Below are 24,308 nucleotides of genomic sequence, written 5' to 3' on the forward strand. Positions count from 1 at the left end.
TCTCACAGTATCACAGGAACATTCACCTGGAGCTGATTTAGAGTTTCTGACCTACATGTTTTTATCTGAGGGAGAGAAGCCATGTGACCCTGGGAGAAAACCACTAATGAGATACACCAGTGATTAACAAGGTGATTAACATGTGTAAAACAAACCATAATGTATGGTTGACACTGTCACTATGACAGTAACAGGAACACCTGACAATATAATGCAGTCCAACACCACAAACTCTGGAATCAAAATAATGATTAAACAGTGTTCAGGTTTCCCGCCAACTTGAAAGGTGCAAGGAGAATAAAAATAGATATACAGTCAACCCATCTATCTATAGGACCAAAACTCATCACATTTGTTCGACCAGCAGGTTGTGGTTTGTGCTTTTCATCACGGTCAACATATTGTTGACAACGAGCCAAAACACCCTTTGCACACACAGACAAACACACGTTCACAGTTACGATAAACAAATGCTGCATGGAAACTTCAGCATCGTTGTGGTCGAGCTTCAAACTAAGGTGTCAGTACAAAGAGGCTGTTCTACCTTTCTCACTCTGTGTTTCAGCCTCAGGACGCTGGGCTTTACTGCTGCTGTCAAAAGGAAAGTTGAACAACACTATATAACTATTATGTTTATTTTTAATATCACAAGAACTCACAAAGGTGGGTGAAGAGTTCAGGAGGGTTGGACACACACCATGACCCAGTTGCACTTACTCTCAGTTGTTTGGTGCTTGTCATTGGTGGTAGCTGTCAGAGGGAGGAGGTGCTAATCACTCACTGGTCCCACCCTGGTCTTTCTGTCAGGAGCAGGAGTTTGAACTGTGATTTGTAGTTTGCCTGATTATCTGCAGACAGATTTGACAGCCTTGCTAATGTCACTTGGTGCAGTTATGGACCGGCAGCCTGTTCAAATTAATGATGAATCCATCAATGAATATACATTCAAATTAAAACAAAACAAACTAATGTGCATCTGTGAAATTTTAAGAATGCAGCTGTTGACACCTTTGTTTGCATATTTAAAACCACAGGACTGATAGATATTTGTACTGTGAATGAGCACATTAACAAGGTGAAAAGTTAGCCTGCTGAAGCCTCTTGTATCTCTCCTCTCACTACACATCCTGTTGAAGCCCATCGTCAGGTCTGTTCTGAGTAAACAGCCTTGATGGTTGGTCAAAGGGAGGAGAAACGGCCCACCACAGCCTGTGTTTGTCAGTGTAGCTGTTGCATGTGGCTTTGCTTGACATGCAGAAGGTCTTTACAAAGTGCTGTGAGACCAGAGAGATGGAGGGGTTCATTCATTTCAGTAGTTATGCCCTTACATTTTTAGTATATCAGAATATCAGTATATCCTATTACCATGTTTTTTTCTAACGTAGCAAAGTTAATTATCTCTTCAAAATACTTTGACTCATTATCCAGTTGTGGTGGACAGATACACAGCAGTTCACTTCAGAAATCATTTTCTCTCTGCTAGTTTCTCAATGTGCAAATGACAAAAATGTAAAATAAGCTGTGTCATACTCTTCAATTCACTGCCATTACATCGAGGGAGCAAAATGTCTTTCTAACTTTGTCACTTTATCTTTTTCATTCACACCAGAAACTGATGAGAGACACAAAATAAAATAACACATTTGCTTAATTTTCTTGATCATGTTATTTCAATTACAATTGATTGAATTTAATTGAATTTCCCCTCTGGGGATTAATAAAGTATACATAAATATATAAAATTCTACTTGGTGCAATTCATCTCAAGTTTGCTCAATATTGGTAAAGGCTAATAAAACTGCAATGCTCCATTTTGATGACCTATTGCACATTTGTGAGAGCCCTCTTTCTCTCACACATATGTTTACCTGTGAGTTTTCACATCTCTTGGTTTTCTGTGTGGTTTTGGTCGCATTTCCTCTCACCTTTCCCCTGCAACTGTCCCTCATACCTGAACGCTAGCACCTACACTGTAGCTAGGGATATTTCAAAAGTCCTCTCTATCTTTTTTTAGTGTTGATTCAGACGCCCAAATTGGGTTACGCAAACAAAACAACACAACCTCCAGGTCCAGGATGAGTTAAGCCCTTGTAGGGCAAATACCTTTTTGAGAATGTTTGCACTCGTAATAAAGTTTGGGGCACCACCCTCCTAATGAGGGAAGCGACTAATCAAATCAAATAACTCTGTAAACCAATTATTAATTTGTCAGCACACTTATCAATAATGATTCAATCTCAATATCTGGGTTATGAATTCTCCATACAGTGATCTTAGTTCCTGCTCAAAAGAAATATCCACAGACAACGCCTTGGCAATAAATGAAAATGTATTTAAGCTAAATGGGTAATAACTGAATAAATAAATGAGGATAATATGAAATAACACAAAATCAACAGTATGTATAAATGGATTAAACAAAAAGTAACACTCGTGTGTTATTTAATTTGGCGATAGTGAGAGAGTATGTGAAGATAAATTGGGAACGCAGGGATGCGCAAAATATTTATCTAAGGAATCCTAAATTAAGATTAAGATAATTAGATCTCCTATTCAACATCAGCTCTTACCACTGCCCAGTGGGTCACCTGTGAGGGGAAATTCGTTGCCTCCCTTCTTAGCAGTGAATCATGCAGATGTTTCTCCTGGGGCCCCAAACTGTCACTTTGCAACTCCCAGACTTTCCAGCAGAGTGAAACCGGCTGGCGCACTGTGGTGGGGGGACCGGTTGAGTCTGCGACGTCCTGTGGGTGCCTTGAACACCGGTTTCCTCATGCTGCAGAAAGCCTTTGGGTTTGGCACAAGAACTGCTGTGGCAAGTGGCTGGCAGCCGCTGGGTTTGATGAATCTTTGGTTGAAGAGGCAGGTTGAAAAGGGCACTTGTCTACTTTGTTATAATTACTCGCTTATAATAATGGTGAAAACAGTATCGTTGGCTGTTCGATATTGTTATCAAAGTTATTATTAACACGCATAAAAATGTTGAAAACACTGGAGATAAAAGAAAACTGGATAAGCAAAACTTTTTTCTTTTTTTTTAAAGTAACCTTGATCGTGAGAGTATAAAAGCGTAACTTAAACGTAAATACAAGAGAGGCTAAGATACGAAAAAGAAACAAAAAGGAAGATAAGTAAAAAAAAACAAGAAGAGAGAAGAGTCAAAAAAAGAAAACAAAAAAAGATGCACCGACTCACTTGTTTTTATCCGGCCAAAGGAGGGCGGGTTTACTAAGGCGGTCTTCTTAGTTGTAAAATAGGCTTATTACTTTATTTTTAAAGAAACTAAATGCTTTTTATTATACAAGATCATATACTTTGACATGTTACGTACGATAGGCACATACTCTTCTCATTATGGTCAAAATCGGTTTTTAACATCCAATTAAATTGAATACGATTATTATGCCACGTGTATCAGCAAAGTACACGTATAAACTGCTTCAAATACACACACTCTACACTAACCTATAGTTGCAATCTATAAAGAAAAACAAAATGAGGAAGCACATATTCATGAAAACAGGTTGATTAATAAATCCAACTCTATTTTAACTCCAAATATATAATTTGGGACTCCTTATAGGAACTCAATTTAACTCTGCCACGAGATGGCAGTATGGCTCCATGTTAAATGAGGGATTAATCTTATTTTTCATAATTCCCTTAATTAAATAACTAAATAACGGAAACAAGAAAAACATCATTCAACTAAGAAACAAGGATTATGCACATTTACAACGTTATAACATGGATAAAATGTTTAATTTCACTTTCAACAGACATTTCAATTTTGTCACACAGAAACATTTGGTAAGAGAGTGGAAGGCGTGATTTCCCCGGGGCAATGCGAATGGACAGGATGTGGCTGAGAAAAGACGCATTGTCTCACGACAACTAGTGGGTTGTTCATCACCGCGTTTTGCCCCAAGGCTGGATACTTTAAGATGGAGTCTGAAACTTGAGGGATCCCAAGTGACTTTTTACCTCTTTTTGGCCTAAGGATGGCTCAACGAAGCGTTTGTCCAGTCTGGGGTAATACAGGGGTTGAGTCCTAAACATTTGACCCCAGTGGTCTTGTGGGTCTTGTTCATTGATAATACTGGTTCAAAGGAAGTCCAGAAAGGCTGTTCCTCTACACCCTCCAAAAAATGACTGTGGTTTTGGTAAGAGTGAAATATGTGTGTAAAGCTGGCAACTTTACTATGAGAACAAAACATCAGGCCTAGCTGTTGATGGTCAGTAAATATTGGCGCTTCACTGTGTAAGAATGTTGCTCAAAGAGAAGTTCCCATTAAACAGATACAACATCGATTGATTGATTGATTGATTTCTGGAAAACATGTTCCCAGAGAACTACACACAGCGTGCCTGTCAAATCCCTGGGAAGTTCTCATTGTTAGAAACTTGATAAATGCCCTTTAGTACTATTATTTAAATGTTGGATGAATTTAAATTATTGTGTCAATTTTTAAATCTAATATTAAATCTCAAGTTAATTTGGGTTGAGACACAAAATATGTCACATTGTTTAACATGCAGGCAATATGAAAACAGCATACAGTCCCCATTAGATTTTTTTTTTTTTAATTTCATTTTATTGGCATTATTTAAACCCTTTGGATTTTTTTAATCAAAGTAAACTCAAAGTAGTCAATGTTTGCTTTTTTTTTTTTTTAGAGGCAAATATAACATGCTTGCGTTGTTAATTCTTCATAGCAATTCAATGCAAATTGTGAAAATCATTGGATTTACAGTAAAGTGTGGTAAAAGATCAACATAAAGAAGATAAATCAAGCAATATGAAATGACTGCCATTTTAGCCTCATCAGTTATTGCTTTAAAAGTATTCTATATATTTCCACTATGCTGCAAATGCCGAAAAAGAAAACACTGGGTGCCCGGTTGCTTAGTGGGTAGGACAGGCATCCCATATACAAAGGCACTGTCCTTGCCGCAGCAGCCGTGGGTTAGATTCCAGCCTGGGGGCCTTTGTTGCATGTCGACCCATCTCTCTCTCCATTTCACACATAGACTATCCTATCTAATATAGGCAAAAAGCCAACAAAAAAAGAGACAAAAAAATCCAATCTCATTTTTTCATACTCAATGAATCCTGCAATGAGTGCAAATAGTTATTTAAAAAGCAACAAATCACAAGTAAACATTTAAAAATGAGACAAAAAATATGCCATTTTGAAAGAAAAGCAAAAACAAAACTTTTGAAAAACCTGAAAATGGCTCACCTCAAAATTCAAACTCCCCCCTCCTTCAAGGTAAATCTTTCAAACTGCGTGTCTGAGTGGTAGCACTAATCCTCTTCATACTTTATTAAAAAACATGCAAAAAGAATATCACTCAAAGCAACTAATGTAATTGTATTTTGCATCATGATAATCTATAAAGCTTTAATATAATAAGAGCATAAAAAGTCACACAATGGTTGCAAACAGACAGAACATGACGTCAGAATGACGAATGTAAATGTTTACAACAGTGTAACAAACAAAAATGATGCTAATTTTTAATCAGCAAATCCAGCAGATGTTAATTTTTCACTAAGGTCCTGACATCAGCGTAGGTCGCCTCTCCCTCTGCTGCTTTTACATTCCTTCTGTCTGCTCGGCCAGTTTTCCTCTTGGTGAAGGTCGGTGTAGAATAAGCCAACGAGTCCTCGTCTCTCTGAGGAAATATATAGAAAAGTATAATTAGACGACAGATTTTAATCTCTAGATATGTCGGGGTAAAAATATGCCAATAACTTTTCCAGCTACACCTATTCTTTATATACTTTACCTGCTGACTTGCAGCATTTGTTTGCAGAGTGACGGCAGCTGTATCATGAAATAAAACAAAGATTAAAGATAAAAGATTCTGTGCGTTAATTTACACTAATCATTATTCTAAATCCTGTGAAGTTAGATTTTGCAAAACAGCCGACTGTTTGATGGACTGATGTATGAGAAGGTTTAATTACCATTGCAATAACAACTTTTCTTCTTGATGGTATAAATCAGGAAGGCAATAACAGTCAGACTTAAAGCCAAAGCAGCAAATAACAGAAACAGAAGTATGTTGGCCTTCTGCAGATCCCACATGTTGAGCTCTGAAACAACATCAGGAGCAAATAATGAAAGTTAACAGCTTTATTGACGAGGTGTTACAATGTAATGGAAACTAAACTTTTGTAATACATTATTTTCATCTCTTCTACTGAATTCAAAATTAATGATTATTAAAGATTAATATGGAAATATTCTGCACTTACCTTGAATGTCCACTTTTGCTCCATTTCCAAATAATATCTCCCCACATGTGGCCACAGCACAGTAATAAGTCCCGGCATCAGAGCTGATGTTCTTAGAGAAGCTGTAGATACATTTCTGTGAAGATCCAGCTTCAGGACTCTTCTCACATCCATCACTGTCTCCATGACTGTAAATCAAATTTGGATGAGATTCATCTGATGCGGCTCTGAACCAATAAACTCTGTGTTCTTCTGAACATGTTTTCTTCTCAGAGTCAGAGAGGACTGAACACTGCAGAGTCACTGAGTCTCCTGGACGGACTGGATCAGATGGAAAGTCTTGAGTGACGGCAGTGATATCAGGTTCTGGTCCTGGAAAATGTCAAGATAAAATGACATGTTTTACTCAATTTAATAAAATTTAAAGTAATGAAAATTTTAAATTCATATGCTTAAAACCTTTTCTATACATTATGGAGACATAATTTGAACCATAATGAGTTATGGAAACACATATACATGTAGAAAAATCTATATATGTAAACTGATGGTAAATATGTTGGATTAAAGCACAGTTATTTTTTGTCAAGTAATTTAAAATGTCTATTTACCTTTAACTCTCAGAAGTGTTGATTTGGAAAATGTCATGTCCAGTAGATTTACTTTTAAACAGTAGTAAAGTCCAGTATCACTCAGCTTTGTCTCATGAATATGCAGAATAAATGATCCAGGCTCTTGTTTTGCTGTAATGTGAGGAGTCTTGTTAACATCTTCATAATCAAAGGCATATGTTCCTCCCAAGAATTCAGGTTGTTTTCCAGAAACAAGCCTGATCCAAAAGAGGGTATCATCGTACTCAGATGTCTGGCGAGTACAATTTAAAGTCACATCATCTCCAACTTCAACAGTTGTCGTTTCAAAGACGTGATCGTCTGTGCATCCTGAACATAAAATTAAATGGAGCAGTGATTAACAACAGAGAAAGAAAAATGTACACACTGTACTAAATTACTGTAAGAACATAATATTTTAAATGTATATCTGGAGTAAATCTGACTTCTGTAAATATACTTACGTCCCACTCTGAGCATCAGCAGCAAATAAAATATGATCACCATTTTCATGTTAATCCACTTGTAGCTGCAGCTAAATTAGAGCGTATTAGAAGATGACTCACCTTAATGTAATCATGGAAAGTAGGAGGGAACATTTCAGAGCAATCTGATTGGCCTCTCGTTATGTTGGTATCTCACTGTATCACCACAGTGGAAATAAAATCAACCATCTTTCCAACCTGAAACAACACAACAGCACACTTTTGTTTCATGTTTCAGGGTGGGTTTCTATAACTGACACTGAGAGTAAACACAAGGTCAAGCTGGGGGGGCACTTTTCTGGAGAGGGCAATAAAAAAAAGGTAGAATTTGAAAATACCTCTCCTCCTGCAGCTCTCATCTCTGTCCCACCAGACAAGTACATGCATATGCAGGTGCTTCATACTGTAACCCATTGTTTCCCATACACTGACCTATTTTTTTTGTAAAGATATTTTTATTGACAAAATTGCTATTTTACCATTTTACATGACAGAAAGTGCAAACAGAGAAACAATACAAAACACAGAATACCCCCACCCCAGTATGGTAGAAATGTATCTCTAGTTCTCACTTCAAAGGTGAAAAGTATAAAAAATAAAATTTATTAAAAGATTAGGTATTTGTCTAATAGACTGTGAGGTCCTACAAGGATGCAATGATGGTAGCAAGGTGAGGAAAGGGCCCCATATTTCATCGTATGTTACCAGTTTCCTCCTCACACTATAGAGGATCTTTTCGGGTGTGCTATAGGAAGTTAGTTCATTTAACCATTGTTTCTGTGAGGGGGGAAGTTCAGCTTCCCAGCTTTGTAGGATACACTTTTTTGCAGCTGTGCCCGCGAGTAATATGAAGTATTTTTTATTGTGATCCATGTTAAGAATCTGAATGTCTCCCAAGATCAAGACCCTAGGGTCAGATTCTATTTCGGTTTTTACGACATCTATAATCATTCTGATGATATATTTCCAAAATTCCTTCAGAGAGGAGCATACACTGATCTTTTTAATCTTATTTCATTCTCTCTGTTTCTCAGACCACAGGTGAGACAAGAATTAGCTACCACACCTCCTCCTCGCTCCCTGCAGCTGTGGACTGCTTCGCCAGGGGTAGAGGGGGCAGTGGCTCCAGGAACAGACCTGCGGTCGTCAGCCACAGCAGCTCTAAGTCATCGGTCACAGCAGGCTGGTGGCCAATGGCAGCACCAGTTCTAACCTCTGTAACAGCAGCAACAGAGTCTTGAAGTTGGGTCCATCCGGTCCCCCGTCATAGACTGAGTTTGAGTTGCTGTAGTCTGGCTCACAGGATGTAGACTGCTGGTATAAGCCTGCCATTGACCTCCGAGCTCAGATGGAATTGTCTTCCGCTTCTCCTTCCTGCATGGTACGGTTTTCAAAATCACGGCAGTTAAATGAAACTAGACTCACATAGTCAGAACTATCTCCACACATCATTTTAGTGCTGTGCGTGAAACTACAATAACTACCTCCAAGCTACAGTAGCAACGAACCCGGTCTCACTTCAAAGTTGTCGAAATCTGGTGGTTGGGCAGTGACTTGTGGTGTCACAAACCAATGGAAAAAGCCGTCCTTTAACATCGGCATGATATGCTGCTAATGCCGTTATAGTTTAATGGCGTCTAGCAGCATCAGGGGGAAATGCGCCAGGACAAGGACGAAAGTTAAGGCTGCAAAAGTCTGACTGGGGCAGGTGGGAGGGGAGGGGTGGTGGATGGGTCCAACAAACACCAACTTTCACTCAAGAAAACGGTGTTCATGTCCCTTAAGGTTATAAAGGTTATAAAGCCAAACCCTGTTCTTTTTTTTCTAAACCCAACCACGTTCGCGTGTTTGAGGTGTGGCACCGATGTACTGCGTTTATTTTGAAAGAGACTGTATGTAAATATTAAATTTCCTGGATGTAACAGGAAGAACTTGGCACGGTTTCCCAGAGCGTCAACAACCAACGCACCAAGGGTTCCTTGCTCATTGTATGTGGACGTGGAAAGTCCATGACCAAACGTCAATATGTGACGAGGTCAGAGTGAGAATGTGTTGTAGCAACCTACACTCTGAAACATCTTCAAATGTTTTATGTTGCGTTTCTGTTGCAGGGATTTAGCCATGTTAATGCCAAGGCTCGCCTTCCCACGTGCAAACATTCCGCCAAAACAAGTTTTCTCCCGACACCATTTTGCGAGAGCTCTGTCTTTACATCATTGCAGTTTTAGTTGTCTTGGTCCAGACCTTTGAATCTGCCCACTTCGTTGAGTCGACTGGTTTGTCTGGCATCGTGACATGAAACAGAGGTTTCTCAAAATCAATAGATCCACCAACCATTGTAGAGGTATTAACGATCAGCCAATCAGCACCATGGGTGGGACTAATGCCATTGTCAAGCTGCTGTAACGCTGTGTGTCTGAAGCTATGAGGAGTAATAACAAGAAAGGTGACCACTATAGTCAAGACAGACGCTGCTATCGAGGCTGTTCTAAATCAACGCCTTTTTAATATCGCCCGACATCTTTGTTTTTACGTTGCTTCACTCCACTCTTAAAAATCAAGTGAAATCAGTTTGTTGGCATGGCGACACATCAGTTGAATACTAAGTAACGTTTGATTCAGGCGGATACACTGGTCAAGTGACAATTCTGTCTGATATCAGTCAAATCTTGTAGTGACAGTCAAATGATTCAACAAACATAAGATTCAGAGTTAACTTTTATCTCAATGGCCAAATATTCATGTTTAAAAAGGGCACTGACACCACTGGCCTTTAAATATATCACATGTAATTTATCTGTAAATATATAGAACTATGCCTCTAGGCCCAATAAAAAATCCTACATTGTTGTTACCACCCAGTTAAACAGGAATTTATGGATCAGTTTAATTTGAGTTCATATAAAAAGACGTATCCAGCCATTTGCCACAGTGACAAAGACAGAGGAGCCATCGTAAATACTGAGCAAGCCAGCCAACTGAGATGCTCCACATCATCAGTGATGACCCGCCCACTCTGCCTGTCAGTCACATCAGCAGGAAGAGCACAGCGTACAGAGGAGGGCTGTTAAACCATCCATCCTCTATACTCACTTCACTTCTTTTCAGAGAGCTGCTGACAGACAGTAGCAGAGCGGCACTCTCACAGTATCACAGGAACATTCACCTGGAGCTGATTTAGAGTTTCTGACCTACATGTTTTTATCTGAGGGAGAGAAGCCATGTGACCCTGGAAGAAAACCACTAATGAGATACACCAGTGATTAACAAGGTGATTAACATGTGTAAAACAAACCATAATGTATGGTTGACACCGTCACTATGACAGTAACAGGAACACCTGACAATATAATGCAGTCCAACACCACAAACTCTGGAATCAAAATAATGATTAAACAGAGTTCAGGTTTCCCGCCAACTTGAAAGGTGCAAGGAGAATAAAAATAGATATACAGTCAACCCATCTATGTATAAGGCCAAAACTCATCACATTTGTTCGACCAGCAGGTTGTGGTTTGTGGCTTTCATCACGGTCAACATATTGTTGACAACGAGCCAAAACACCCTTTTCACACACAGACAAACACACGCTCACAGTTACGATAAACAAATGCTGCATGGAAACTTCAGCATCGTTGTGGTCGGGCTTCAAACTAAGGTGTCAGTACAAAGAGGCTGTTCTACCTTTCTCACTCTGTGTTTCAGCCTCAGGATGCTGGGCTTTACTGCTGCTGTCAAAAGGAAAGTTGAAGAGCACCATATAACTGTTATGTTTATTTTTAATATCACAAGAACTCATATAGGTGGGTGAAGGGTTCAGGAGGGTTGGACACACACCATGACCCAGTCAGCTCACTGGTCCCACCCTGGTCTTTTTGTCAGGAGCAGGAGTTTGAACTGTGATCTGTAGTTTGCCTGATTATCTGCAGACAGGTTTGACAGCCTTGCTAACGTCACTTGGTGCAGTTATGAACCGGCAGCCTGTTCAAATTAATGTTGAATCAATCAATAAATCCACATTAAATTTAAAACAAAACATAAACTAATGTGCATCTGTGAAATTGTAAGATTGCAGTTGTTGACACCTTTGTTTGTATATTTAAAACCACAGGACTGATAGATATTTGTACTGTGAATGAGCACATTAACAAGGTGAAAAGTTAGCCTGCTGAAGCCTCTTGTATCTCTCCTCTCACTACACATCCTGTTGAAGCCCATCGTCAGGTCTGTTCTGAGTAAACAGCCTTGATGGTTGGTCAAAGGGAGGAGAAACGGCCCACCACAGCCTGTGTCTGTCAGTGTAACTGTTGCATGTGGCTTTGCTTGACATGCAGAGGGTCTTTACAAAGTGCTGTGAGACCAGAGAGATGGAGGGGTATCTCCTTAATTTTTATTCTACAGTGTGCTTTTTTATCAACAAAGGAAGACTAACTCAATTTTATTCAGTTTCAATCAATTTTATTTATAAAGCCCAATATCACAAATCACAATTTGCCTCACAGGGCTTTACAGCATACGACATCCCTCTGTCCTTAGGGCCCTCACAGCGGATAAGGAAAACTCCCCAAAAAAAACCTTTAACGGGGAAAAAAACGGTAGAAACCTCAGGAAGAGCAACTGAGATGGGATCCCTCTTCCAGGATGGACAGACGTGCAGTAGATGTCGTACAGAACAGATCAACATAATAAATTAACAGTAATCCCTATGACACAATGAGACAGAGAGAGAGAGAGAGACAGAGAGAGAGACAGAGACAGAGAGAGATGCAGGACAGACGGTAATGACAGTAGCTTACAACAACATTAATTAAAGTAATAATATTATAATTAATAATAATATATTAATATCTGATAGTATACATGTGTGACAATAATCATATGTGTATAATAACAGTAGAAGTATGACTAATGATAACAGCAGCAGCAGGAGGCATCTGGCAGGACCACGGCAGCAGCACAACCACACACGTCACACTATCCAGGCACCGCTGCAATACGAGTTAACCTGAGAGACAGTGGAGCACAGAGGCTCCGGAGAAGAAGCCGAGTTAGTGACATCCAGAATGGCCAAGTTAGCAAGATGCAGTAATAGGACACGAGAGACAGAGAGAGAGAGAGAGAGAGAGAGAGAGAGAGAGAGAGAGAGAGAGAGAAGGAGAGAAGGTGCCCGGTGTATTATAGGGGGTCCTCCGGCAGACTAGGCCTAAGTCAGCCTAACTAGGGGCTGGTACAGGGCAAGCCTGAGCCGGCCCTAACTATAAGCTTTATCAAAGAGGAAAGTTTTAAGTCTGGTCTTAAATGTGGAGACGGTGTCTGCCTCCCGGACCGCAACAGGAAGATGATTCCACAGGAGAGGAGCCTGATAGCTGAAGGCTCTGGCTCCTGATCTACTTTTGGAGACTTTAGGGACCACGAGTAACCCTGCGTTCTCAGAGCGCAGAGTTCTGGTGGGATAATATGGCACTATGAGCTCTCTAAGATATGATGGAGCTTGACCATTTAGAGCTTTATAAGTTAACAGTAGGATTTTGAATTCAATTCTGGATTTAACAGGGAGCCAGTGCAGAGAAGCTAAAACAGGAGAAATATGATCTTGTTTCTTAGTTCCTGTTAGTACACGTGCTGCTGCATTCTGAATTAGCTGGAGAGTTTTTAAGGACTTACTAGAGCTACCAGATAATAGAGAGTTACAGTAATCCAGCCTTGAGGTAACAAAAGCGTGGACCAATTTTTCTGCATTTTTTCAGGTCAGGATAGGCCTAATTTTCACAATATTACGCAGATGAAAAAATGCAGTCCGTGAGGTTTGTTTTAAATGAGAATTAAAAGACAAATCTTGATCAAATGTTACTCCAAGGTTTCTTACGGTAGTGCTAGAAGCCAGAGCAATGCCATCTAGAGGAAACTATGTCATCAGATAAAGAGTCTCTGAGTTGTTCGGGGCCAAGAACAATAACTTCAGTTTTGTCTGAATTTAACATAAGGAAATTGGTGCTCGTCCAGGTTTTTATGTCTTTAAGGCAATTATGAAGTTTAGTTAATTGATTACTTTCTTCTGGCTTCATAGATAAATACAACTGTGTATCATCCGTAAAACAATTGAAAAATTTACAGAGTGATTTCTAATGATGTTACCTAAAGGAAGCATATATAGAGTAAATAGGATTGGTCCAAGCACAGAACCTTGCGGAACTCCAAAACAAACTTGAGTACATAAGGATGACTCATTAAGAATGTGAATAAACTGAAAACGATCAGATAAATAAGATTTAAACCAGCTTAGTGCAGAACCTTTTAGGCCAATTAAGTGTTCCAGTCTCTGTAGCAGAATTTGATGGTCAATTGTGTCAAACGCTGCACTAAGATCTAATAAAACAAGAACAGAGACGAGTCCTTTGTCTGAAGCAATCAGAAGGTCATTTGTAATTTTAACTAGTGCTGTCTCAGTGCTATGATGCACTCTAAATCCTGACTGAAATTCCTCAAATAAATTATTATCATGGAGAAAATCACACAGCTGGTCTGTGACTACTTTCCCAAGGATCTTTGACAGAAAGGGAAGATTAGATATTGGTCTATAGTTGGCTAACACCTCTGGATCCAGGGTGGGTTTTTTTTAGGAGAGGTTTAATTACAGCTACCTTAAAAGACTGTGGTACATAGTCTGTTAATAAGGATATATTGATCATATCTAATATATGAGTGTTAACTAAAGGTAAGACCTCCTTAAGTAGCCTAGTTGGGATGGGGTCTAAGAGACACGTTGATGATTTAGATGAAGAAATCACTGTGGGCAATTCTTGAAGAGAAATCGGGGAGAAGCAATCGAAATATATATTAGGTCTTACACCTGTGTTTGAGGTTAGATAGGTACTATCTGAGGACAGGAGGTCATGAATTTTGCCTCTAATAGTTAGAATTTTGTCATTAAAAAAGCTCATAAAATCATTACTGCTAAGGGCTAAAGGAATACAAAGCTCAAAAGTGCTTTGACTCTCAGTCAGCCTGGCTACAGTGCTGAAAAGAAACCTGGGGTTATTCTTGTTTTCTTCTATTAATGCTGAGTAATAGTTTGCTCTGACATTGCGGAGGCCCCTCTTATACGTTTTGAGACTGTCTGCCCAGATTAAACGAGATTCTTCCAGTTTAGTTAATCGCCAATTCCTTTCAAATTTTCGCGATATTGGTTTTAACTTACGGGTTTAACTGTGTCCACAAAATCAAATGCTCTGCATGTGTCTTTTTAGCCATGCTTCTGATTACAATTGTGAGAAGTTGTGATGGACAGATACACAGCCATTTAACAATCAAACCACAAAACCAAACATATATTTATCTGTGAGTTCTTCACATTTCTTGGTTTTCTGTGTGGTTTTGGCCACATTTCCTCTCACCTTTCTCTTGCAACTCTCCCTCAAACCTGAACGCTAACACCTACACTGTAGCTACGTGTGGCAACGTGGGGTGGTGCTTTTATATTATAAAGGGGCTGTAACGGAATGACACCAATTGCAAGCCAGACAACGTCACCTAGGGACTTTCACCCAAGGAGTTTTACCCAGTTCTAAGCAATAAGGCAAACACAGGTTCAAGCACTACAAGACAGAGACGTGGCTCAAAAGCAAATCAAGATTTATTTATTAAGAATTGTATAAGCAAAAATAATACTATTAAACTGGAAGTGTCTGTAGAGGGAAAAGAAAGAATTAGTAATGGGCAATGAAAGCAAGTCAAAGTTACGGAAGGATGTATGAAAATTTATTACAATTTATTCTCTTAACAATAACTCTTTTTTTGTTTAATTAATGAAAACACTTCCAGAGTAGATGATTAAAACTATCAAAACGGGGAGGGGGGAGTGAGTGGAAGCTAGCAAGGGGGAGGCAAACTACCAAAGGAAGTGTCCCAGGAGTGCACTTACCCACCACTCGTGAACTCACAGCAAACACACGGCAAACAGGTGCAGACTATCGTGTCCCAGTGCCCTTATCACTACAACAGAAAGGTGCTGGGAACCACCCAGGGTGCCTAGCCTCCACCGCTAGCCAACAACCACTGCACTGTAAGGAAAAAAAAGAAGAAAATGTTACCCAAGAAACGGCTAAAACTGTATTAAACCAGTTGGTTCAGGCTAAAAGGGCAAATTTTAATAACAATTTCAATAGAATGTCATAATTCAAAAGTAATGGCTAACTCAAAGTAAACTAAAGATGAGCAACCTGGAACAAAACAGGACCTAACAAAACCAAAGCTAACAAAACAGACAAAACACTCATCTAAAACAAAACAGCAGCTGATTGTGTCTGAGCAGGTACTAGAAATTACCCTGATGTCCTCCAATCAGTTTGGAACAATTCACCACTACAAAAGAAGCAAATACAGTGTTAACACATTTTGTGGTTTGTGGAAGTTAAACATTGTTTAAAAAGTTAACAAACCTCAAATCAATTTCAATGGACACCAAGACAACCAGGCCATCCGTGCAAAACAGGCAGTAAACTCTTTAATTTTTAATTTAATTTTATATACTTTATTAATCCCCGAGGGGAAATTAAATTTTTTCACTCGGTTTGTCAATTACACACAGGTCCGAACACACACATGCACAAACAGGACCTATACATGCACTAAGTGGAGAGATGTCAGAGTGGGCTGCCCATGACAAGCACTCAGAGCGGTTGGGGGATTCGGTGCCTTGCTCAGGGGCACCTCGGCAGTGCCCAGGAGGTGAACTGGCACCTCTCCAGCTACCAGTCCACGTTCCATATTTTGGTCCAGACGGGGACTTGAACAGGCGACCCTCCAGTTCCCAACCCAAGTCCCTATGGACTGAGCTACTGCCGCCCCCAACACAAACACAATGTAGCTTCTGTTAAAATAAAGGTCACTACTCAAAGTAAAACAGGCTAAAACGACCTCCAGGCCACATTACCCACCTCAGAGACATGACCATTTGGCAGCCACCAGGCACAGACAAGGAGAAAGGCAGCCTTCTGACCACACGGTCAGACAAATACCTCAACCGGAAGCCAGCCTTGATTCGGCCATTTTGGTAGTTCTCTGTTGTCAGCCATTTTGTTTTGTAGGCCAAACGGCTACTTGATCACCACACCCGCCTTTGTCTTTCTCTTTTCTCTCTCGCACACACACACATATACACACCAAGCTTGTATATAGTTAGAATTTGTATGTTTTGGTTTGCTCTGCTAATTTGTGGATAAATATAATTCTTTGGCATCATGCCTGCTGTCTGTTTAATGTTGCACAAGGGTGAATGAATAGTCAACCTCTGCTGCGTCAAGAACTCCGAAATCCTTCAGGCGTTACTGTTAATTCTGGTTGTTGTCATTAATTTAATTATTAATCAAACTCCAAATTAATAGTTTAGTCTATTTTATGAGACTGATATCTTTAACTGGCTATCATTTTTCCCTTTACGGGAATGGTGCCCCACGAGGTGATTTAATGTTAATTAAGTCACATTATTTAACATAATTATTAAGTATTAATAATAATTATTAATTATTTCCGATAGCCAATTTAACCCCAACATATTTGGTGCCATCGTGTGAGGTAAATATATGTTGATTCCCAACAAATGCTTGACAAATTTCAATAATTGTGTCAATTTTTAAATCTTATATTAAACCTTGAATTAAATCAGGGTTAAGACACAAAATATGTCACATTGTTTCACTTGCAGGCAAAATGAAAACAGTATACAGTCCCCATTAGTTTTTTTTTATCTTATTTCATTTCATTTCATTATTTTGGCATTAGTTAAACCCTTTGGATTTTTAAAAAAAAATCAAAGTAAACTCTATTTTCCAAGTGGTCAGTGTTTGTTTTTTTCCAGAAGCAAATATAAAATGCTTTCACTGTTAAGTCTTCATAACAAATTGTGAAAATTATTGGATTTAAAGTGTGGTAAAAGATCAACATGAGCAAGGAAAACCAAGCAATATGAAATTACTGTCATTTCAGTCTCAGTAGTTATTGCCTTAAAAGTATTTTATTTATGTCCACTATGCTGCACATGCCGAAAAAGAAAAAATAGGGTGCCCAGTTGCTTAGTGAGTAGAACAGGCATCCCATATACAAAAGCACTGTCCTCACCGCAGCAGCCGTGGGTTAGATTCCAGCCTGCGGCCGACTATCCTATCTAATATAGGCAAAAAGCCAACAAAAACAAGACAGACATAAAACTCATTTTTTCATACTCAATGAATCCTGCAATGAGTGCAAATAGTTATTTAAAAAGCAACAAATCACAAGTAAACATTTAAAAATGAAACAGAAAATACGCCATTTTGAAAGAAAAGCAAAAACAAAACTTTTGAAAAACCTGAAAATGGTTCACCTCAAAATTCAAACTCCCTCCTCCTTCAAGGTAAATCTTTCAAACTGCATGTCTGAGCGGTAGCACAAATCTTCTTCATTCTTTAATTAAAAACATGCAAAAAGAATATCACTCAAAGCAACTAACATAATTGTATTTTGCATCATGATAATCTATAAAGCCTTAATATAATAAGAGCATAAAAAGTCACACAATGGTTGCAAACAGACAGAACATGATGTCAGAACGACACGTTAAACATATTTGAAGGTTATCCAATTACAAAATTGTTACCGTTATCAGCTGTGAAATCGAAGCAAAATAAATGTTTACAACAGTGTAACAAACAAAAATGATGTTAATTTTTAATCAGCAAATCCAGCAGATGTTAATTTCTCACTAAGGTCCTGACATCAGCGTAGGTCGTCTCTCCCTCTGCTGCTTTTACATTCCTTCTGTCTGCTCGGCCAGTTTTCCTCTTGATGAAGGTCGGTGTAGAATAAGTCAACGAGTCCTCGTCTCTCTGAGGAAATATATAGAAAAGTATAATGAGACGACAGATTTTAATCTCTGTACATGTCGGGTAAAAATATGCCATTTACTTTTCCAGCTACACCTTTTCTTTATATACTTTACCTGCTGACTTGCAGCATTTGTTTGCAGAGTGACGGCAGCTGTATCATGAAATAAAAACAAAGATTTAAGATAAATGATGCTGTTTGGTAATTTACACAAATCATTATTCTAAATCCGGTGAAGTTAGATTTTGGACTGATGTATGAGAAGCTTTAATTACCATTGCAACGATAACAAGTTTTCTTCTTGATGGTATAAATCAGGAAGGCAATAACAGTCAGACTTAAAGCCAAAGCCGCAAATAACAGAAACAGAGGTGTGTTGGCCTTCTGCAGATCCCACATGTTGAGCTCTGAAACAACATCAGGAGCAAATAATGAAAGTTAACAGCTTTTCTGACAAGATGTTACAATATAATGGAAACTAAACTTTTGTAATACATTATTTTAATCACTTCTACTGGATTCAAAATTAATGATTATTAAAGATTAATTTGAAAATGCATTTACCTTTAATGTCCACTTTTGTTCCATTTCCAAATAATATCTCTCCACATGTGGCCACAGCACAGTAATAAGTCCCGGCATCAGAGGAGCTGACGTCCTTAGAGAAGCTGTAGATACATTTCTGTGGAGAGTGAGCTTCAGGACTCTTCTCACATCCATCACTACTGTTTACTTGGGCATAAATGAAACTGGGATGAGATTCATCTGATGTGGCTCTGAACCAATAAACTCTGTGTTCTTCTGAACATGTTTTCTTCTCAGAGTCAGAGAGGACTGAACACTGCAGAGTCACTGAGTCTCCTGGACGGACTGGATCAGATGCAAAGTCTTGAGTGACGGCAGTGATATCAGGTTCTGGTCCTGTCAAGATAAAATGACATGTTTTACTCAATAAAAATAAAAGTAATGAAAATTTTAAATTCATATGCTTTAAACCTTTTCTATACAATATGGAGATATAACTTGAATCATAATGAGTTATGGAAACACATATACATGTAGAAAAATCATATTATGTAAACTGATGGTAAACATGTTGGACTAAAGCATGGTTATTTTTGTCAAGTAATTTAAAATGTCGATTTACCTTTAACTCTCAGAAGTGTTGATTTGGAAAATGTCATGTCCAGTAGATATACTTTAAAACAGTAGTAAAGTCCAGTATCACTCAGCTTTGTCTCATGAATATGCAGAATAAATGATCCAGGCTCTTGTTTTGCTGTAATGTGAGGAGTCTTGCTAACATCTTTAGAATCAAAGACAAATGTTCCTCCCAAGAATTCAGGTTGTTTTCCAGAAACAAGCCTGATCCAAAACAAGGTTTCCCTCAAGTTAGATTTCGGGCGAGTACAATTCAAAGTCACATCATCTCCAACTTCAACAGTTGTTGTTTCAAAGACGTGATCGTCTGTGCATCCTGAACATAAAATTAAATGGAGCAGTGATTAATAACCGAAACAGAAAAAATGTATATAGTGTACTAAATTACTGTAAGAACATAATATTTTAAATGTATTTTTAGAGTAAATCTGACTTCTGTAAATATACTTACGTCCCACTCTGAGCATCAGCAGCAAATAAAATATGATCACCATTTTCATGTTAATCCACTTGTAGCTGCAGCTAAATTAGAGCGTATTGGAAGATGAATCGCCTTAATGTAATCATGGAAAGTGGGAGGGAACATTTCAGAGCAATCTGATTGGCCTCTCGTTATGTCGGTATCTCACTGTATCACCACAGTGGAAATAAAATCAACCATCTTTCCAACCTGAAACAACACAACAGCACACTTTTGTTTCATGTTTCAGGGTGGGTTTCTATAACTGACACTGAGAGTAAACACAAGGTAAAGCTGGGGGTGCACTTTTCTGGAGAGGGCAATAACAAAAAAAGGTAGAATTTGAAAATACCTCTCACCTCTCTGTCCCTCCAGACAAGTATGTGTATATGCAATGTTTCATACTGTAACCCATTGTTTCCCATACACTGACCTATTTAATCTTATTTCATTCTCTCTGTTTATCAGACCACAGATTAGACAAGAATTAGCTACCACACCCCGCAGTCCCTACTCCTTGTTCCCCACTGCTGTGGACTGCTTCGATGGGGGTAGAGGGGACAGTGGCTCCAGGAACAGACCTGCGGTCGTCAGCTGCAGCAGTTCTAATTCAGCGTTCACAGCAGGCTGGTGGCCGATGGCAGCACCAGATCTAACCTCTGTAACAGCAGCAACAGAGTCTGGAAGTCGAAACTCAGCCCGTCACAGGCTGAGTTTGAGTTGCTGTATTCTGGCTCACAGGATGCAGACTGCTGGTATACGCCTGCCATTGACCTCCGAGCTCAGATGGAACTGTTTTCCCCTTCTCCTTCCTGCATGGTACTCGTACTCGTCCTCCGCTTATCCGGGTCCGGGTCACGGGGGCAACAGCCTCATCGAAGAAGCCCAGACAGGCCTCTCCCCAGCCACTTCCGTCAGCTCTTCCGAGGGAACCCTGAGGCATTCCCAGGCCAGCCGGGCATTGTAATCCTTCCAGCGTATCCTGGGGCGGCCCCAAGGTCTCGAAACACCTCCCACGGGAGGCGTCCGGAAGGCATCCTTACCAGATGCCTGAACCGCCTCAACTGGCTCCTCTTGATGTGGAGGAGCAGCGGCTCTACTCCGAGTCCCTTCCGGATGTCCGAGCTCCTCACCCTATCCCTAAGGCTGAGCCCAGCCACCCTGCGGAGGAAACTCATTTCAGCCGCTTGTACTCGCGATCTCGTTCTTTCGGTCACTACCCAGAGCTCGTGACCATAGGTGAGGGTTGGAACGTAGATCGACCGGTAAATCGTGAGCTTCGCTTACTGGCTAAGCTCCCTTTTCACCACAACGGACCGGTTAACCACCTGCATCACTGCTGACGCCACCCCAATCCGCCTGTCAATCTCCCACTCCATCCTACCCTCACTCGTGAACAAGATCCCGAGATACTTAAACTCCTCCACCTGAGGGAGGACCTCCCCCCCCGACCTGGAGTGGGCAATCCACCCTTTTCCGGCTGAGGACCATGGCCTTAGACTTGGAGGTGCTGATTCTCATCCCAGCCGCTTCACACTGCGAACTGTCCCAGCAAGAGCTGGAGGTCACTGTTCAATAGAGCTAGGAGGACCACGTCATCCGCAAAAAGTAGGGACGAGATCCTACCGTCACCGAAACCGACACCCTCCACCACTCGGCTGCGCCTAGAAATTCTGTCAATGAAAGTTATGAACAGAACCAACTTACTTACTTAGCACGCGAACCAGACTCGCGCTCCTTCGGTACAGGGACTGGATGGCCCTTAGCAGGGGGCCACCAACCCCGTACTCCTGGAGCACCCCCCACAGGATGCCCCTGGGGACATGGTCGTAAGCCTTCTCCAAATCCACAAAACACATATGGACTGGTTGGGCGAACTCCCATGCCCCCTCCAGCATCCTGGCAAGGGTAAAGAGCTGGTCCACGGGGGGGAGAGAGAGGGGGAGAGACATGCAGCAAAGGGCCACAGGCTGGACTCGAACCCGGGCCGCTGCGGCAACAGCCTTGCACATGGGGCGCCTGCTCTACCACTAAGCCACCGACGCCCCATACCTCGGCGACTTCTGCCCCAGAAATTGGACGAAGCTCTGTTTCCTCACTGGAATACGTGTTGGTGGGATTGAGGAGCTCCTCAAAGTATTCCTTCCACCGCCTGACAATGTTCCCAGTTGACGTCAGAAGCTCCCCGCCCCCACTGTAAACAATGTGAGCAAGTTGCCGCCTTCCCCCCCTGAGGCGCTGGACAGTTTGCCAGAACCTCTTTGGAGCCGATCGATAGTCTTTCTCCATGGCCTCACCGAACTCCTCCCATGCCCGAGTTTTTGCCTCTGCGACTGCCGCTGCTGCGCTCCGCTTGGCCTGCCGGTACCCTTCAGCTGCTTCCGGAGACCCACAGACTGACCATGCCCTGTAAACCTCCTTCTTCAGCCTGATTACCACCGCGACTGGCCCCAGCGGTCTTGCGGCCACAGCTCGCAACAGCCGCCTCGACAATGGCAGAGCGGAACAAGGCCCATTTGGACTCAATGTCCCTCTCTGCCCTCAGGACGCGGTCAAAGCTCTCCCGGAGGTTGAAGATCATCTTGACAGGTTCTTCTGCCAGGCATTCTCAGCAGACCCTCACTGCTCGTTTGGGCCTGCCAGGTCTGCGCGGCGTCCTCCCCTGCCATGTGATCCAACTCACCACCAGGTGGTGATCAGTTGACAGCTCTGCTCCTCTCTTCACCCGAGTGTCCAGAACATATGGCCACAGGTCAAATGATACGACTACAAAGTCAATCATTGACCTGTTACCTAGGCTGTCCTGGTGCCACGTGCACCGATGGACATCCTTATGTTCGAACATGGTGTTTGTTATGGCCAAACTACGACCCAAACAGAAGTCCAATAACTGAACACCACTCGGGTTCAGATCGGGCAGGCCGTTCCTCCCAATCACGCCCCTCCAGGTCCTGCTGTCATTGCCCACATGAGCATTGAAGTCCCCCAGCAGAACATGATACGTTTTTCAAAATCACAGCAGTAACGTGAAACTAGACTCATAGTCAGAACTATCTCCACACATCATTTTAGTGCTGTGTGTGAAACTACAATAACTACCTCCAAGCTACAGTAGCAACGAGCCCGGTCTCACTTCGAAGTTGTTGAAATCTGGCGGTTGGGCAGTGACTTGTGGTGTCAGAAACCAACAAAAACAGCCGTCCTGTAACATCGGCATGATATGCTGCCAATGCTGTTATAGTTTAAATGGCGCCCAGCAGCATCAGGGGGAAATGCGCCAGGACAAGGACGAAAGTTAAGGCTGCAAAAGTCCCACTGGGACAGGTGGGAGGGGAGGGGTGGTGGATGGGTCCAACAAACACCAACTTTCACCCAAGAAAACAGTGTTCATATCCCTTAAGGTTATAAAGGTTATAAAGCCAAACCCTGTTCTTTTTTTCTAAACCCAACCATGTGCGCTTGTTGTTGAAGGAAAAAACATAAAGTTAATTCATGGTGTTGTGCTGACATAGTGCTTTTATTTTGAAAGAGACTGCATGTAAATTTTAAATTTCCTGTGAAAACAGAAATGTATTTTGAAAGAAGACAATGCATGTAACAGGCAGAACTTGACCCAGAACGTCAACAACCAACACACCCAGGGTACCTTGCACGTTGTATGTGTACATGGAAAGTCCATGACCAAATGTCAATATGTGACGAGGTCGGAGTGAGAATGTGTTGTAGCAACCTACACTCTGAAACATCTTCAAATGTTTTATGTTGCATTTTCTTTTGCAGGGATTTATCCATGTTAATGCCAAGGCTCGCCTTCCCACATGCAAACATTCCGCCAAAACAAGTTTTCTCCAGACACCATTTTGCAAGAGCTCTGTCTTTACATCATCGCACTTTTAGTTGTCTTGGTCCAGACCTTTGAATCTTCCCACTTCATTGAGTTAACTGGTTTGTCTGGCATCGTGACATGAAACAGAGGTTTCTCGGTTAAAATCAATAGATCCACCAACCATTGTAGAGGTATTAACGATCAGCCAATCAGCACCATGGGTGGGACTAATGCCATTGTCAAGCTGTTGTAACACTGTGTGCCTGAAGCTATGAGGAGTAATACAAGAAAGGTGACCACTATAGTCAAGACAGACGCTGCTATCGAGGCTGTTCTAAATCTACGTCTGTTTAATATTTCGCCCGATATCTTTGTTTTTACGTTGCTTCGCTCCACTCTTAAAATTCAAGTGAAATCAGTATGTTGGCATGGCGACACATCAGTTGAATACTAAGTAATGTTTGATTCAGGCGGATACACTGGTCAAGTGACAATTCTGTCTGATATCAGTCAAATCTTGTAGTGACAGTCAAATGATTCAAAAAACATAAATTCAGAGTTAACTTTTATCTCAATGGCCAAATATTCATGTTTAAAAAGGGCACTGACACCACTGGCCTTTAAATATATCACATGTAATTTATCTGTAAATATACAGAAC

The 24,308-nt window shown here is 40.8% G+C and overlaps 2 protein-coding genes across 2 annotated transcripts; both read right to left on the bottom strand.

The window, feature by feature from the left end:
• Positions 1–3,833: 3,833 nt before the first annotated feature.
• LOC117260854 (uncharacterized) lies at positions 3,834–7,380 on the bottom strand. Its single transcript, XM_078169470.1, has 6 exons — positions 7,320–7,380; positions 6,856–7,185; positions 6,266–6,616; positions 5,975–6,103; positions 5,794–5,831; positions 3,834–5,679 (listed from the first exon to the last, which is right to left on the bottom strand). The coding sequence occupies exons 1-6, from the start codon at positions 7,366–7,368 to the stop codon at positions 5,545–5,547; spliced, it is 1,032 nt and encodes a 343-aa protein (XP_078025596.1). The 5' UTR covers positions 7,369–7,380; the 3' UTR covers positions 3,834–5,544.
• A 10,017-nt stretch (positions 7,381–17,397) lies between these two features.
• Positions 17,398–19,870, bottom strand: LOC144463830 (signal-regulatory protein beta-2-like). Its single transcript, XM_078169466.1, has 6 exons — positions 19,813–19,870; positions 19,348–19,677; positions 18,765–19,121; positions 18,476–18,607; positions 18,316–18,353; positions 17,398–18,202 (listed from the first exon to the last, which is right to left on the bottom strand). The coding sequence occupies exons 1-6, from the start codon at positions 19,859–19,861 to the stop codon at positions 18,068–18,070; spliced, it is 1,041 nt and encodes a 346-aa protein (XP_078025592.1). The 5' UTR covers positions 19,862–19,870; the 3' UTR covers positions 17,398–18,067.
• Between the last annotated feature and the right edge of the window lie 4,438 nt (positions 19,871–24,308).

Source organism: Epinephelus lanceolatus, chromosome 7 (assembly GCF_041903045.1).
Source record: "Epinephelus lanceolatus isolate andai-2023 chromosome 7, ASM4190304v1, whole genome shotgun sequence".
Lineage (NCBI taxonomy): Eukaryota > Metazoa > Chordata > Actinopteri > Perciformes > Serranidae > Epinephelus > Epinephelus lanceolatus.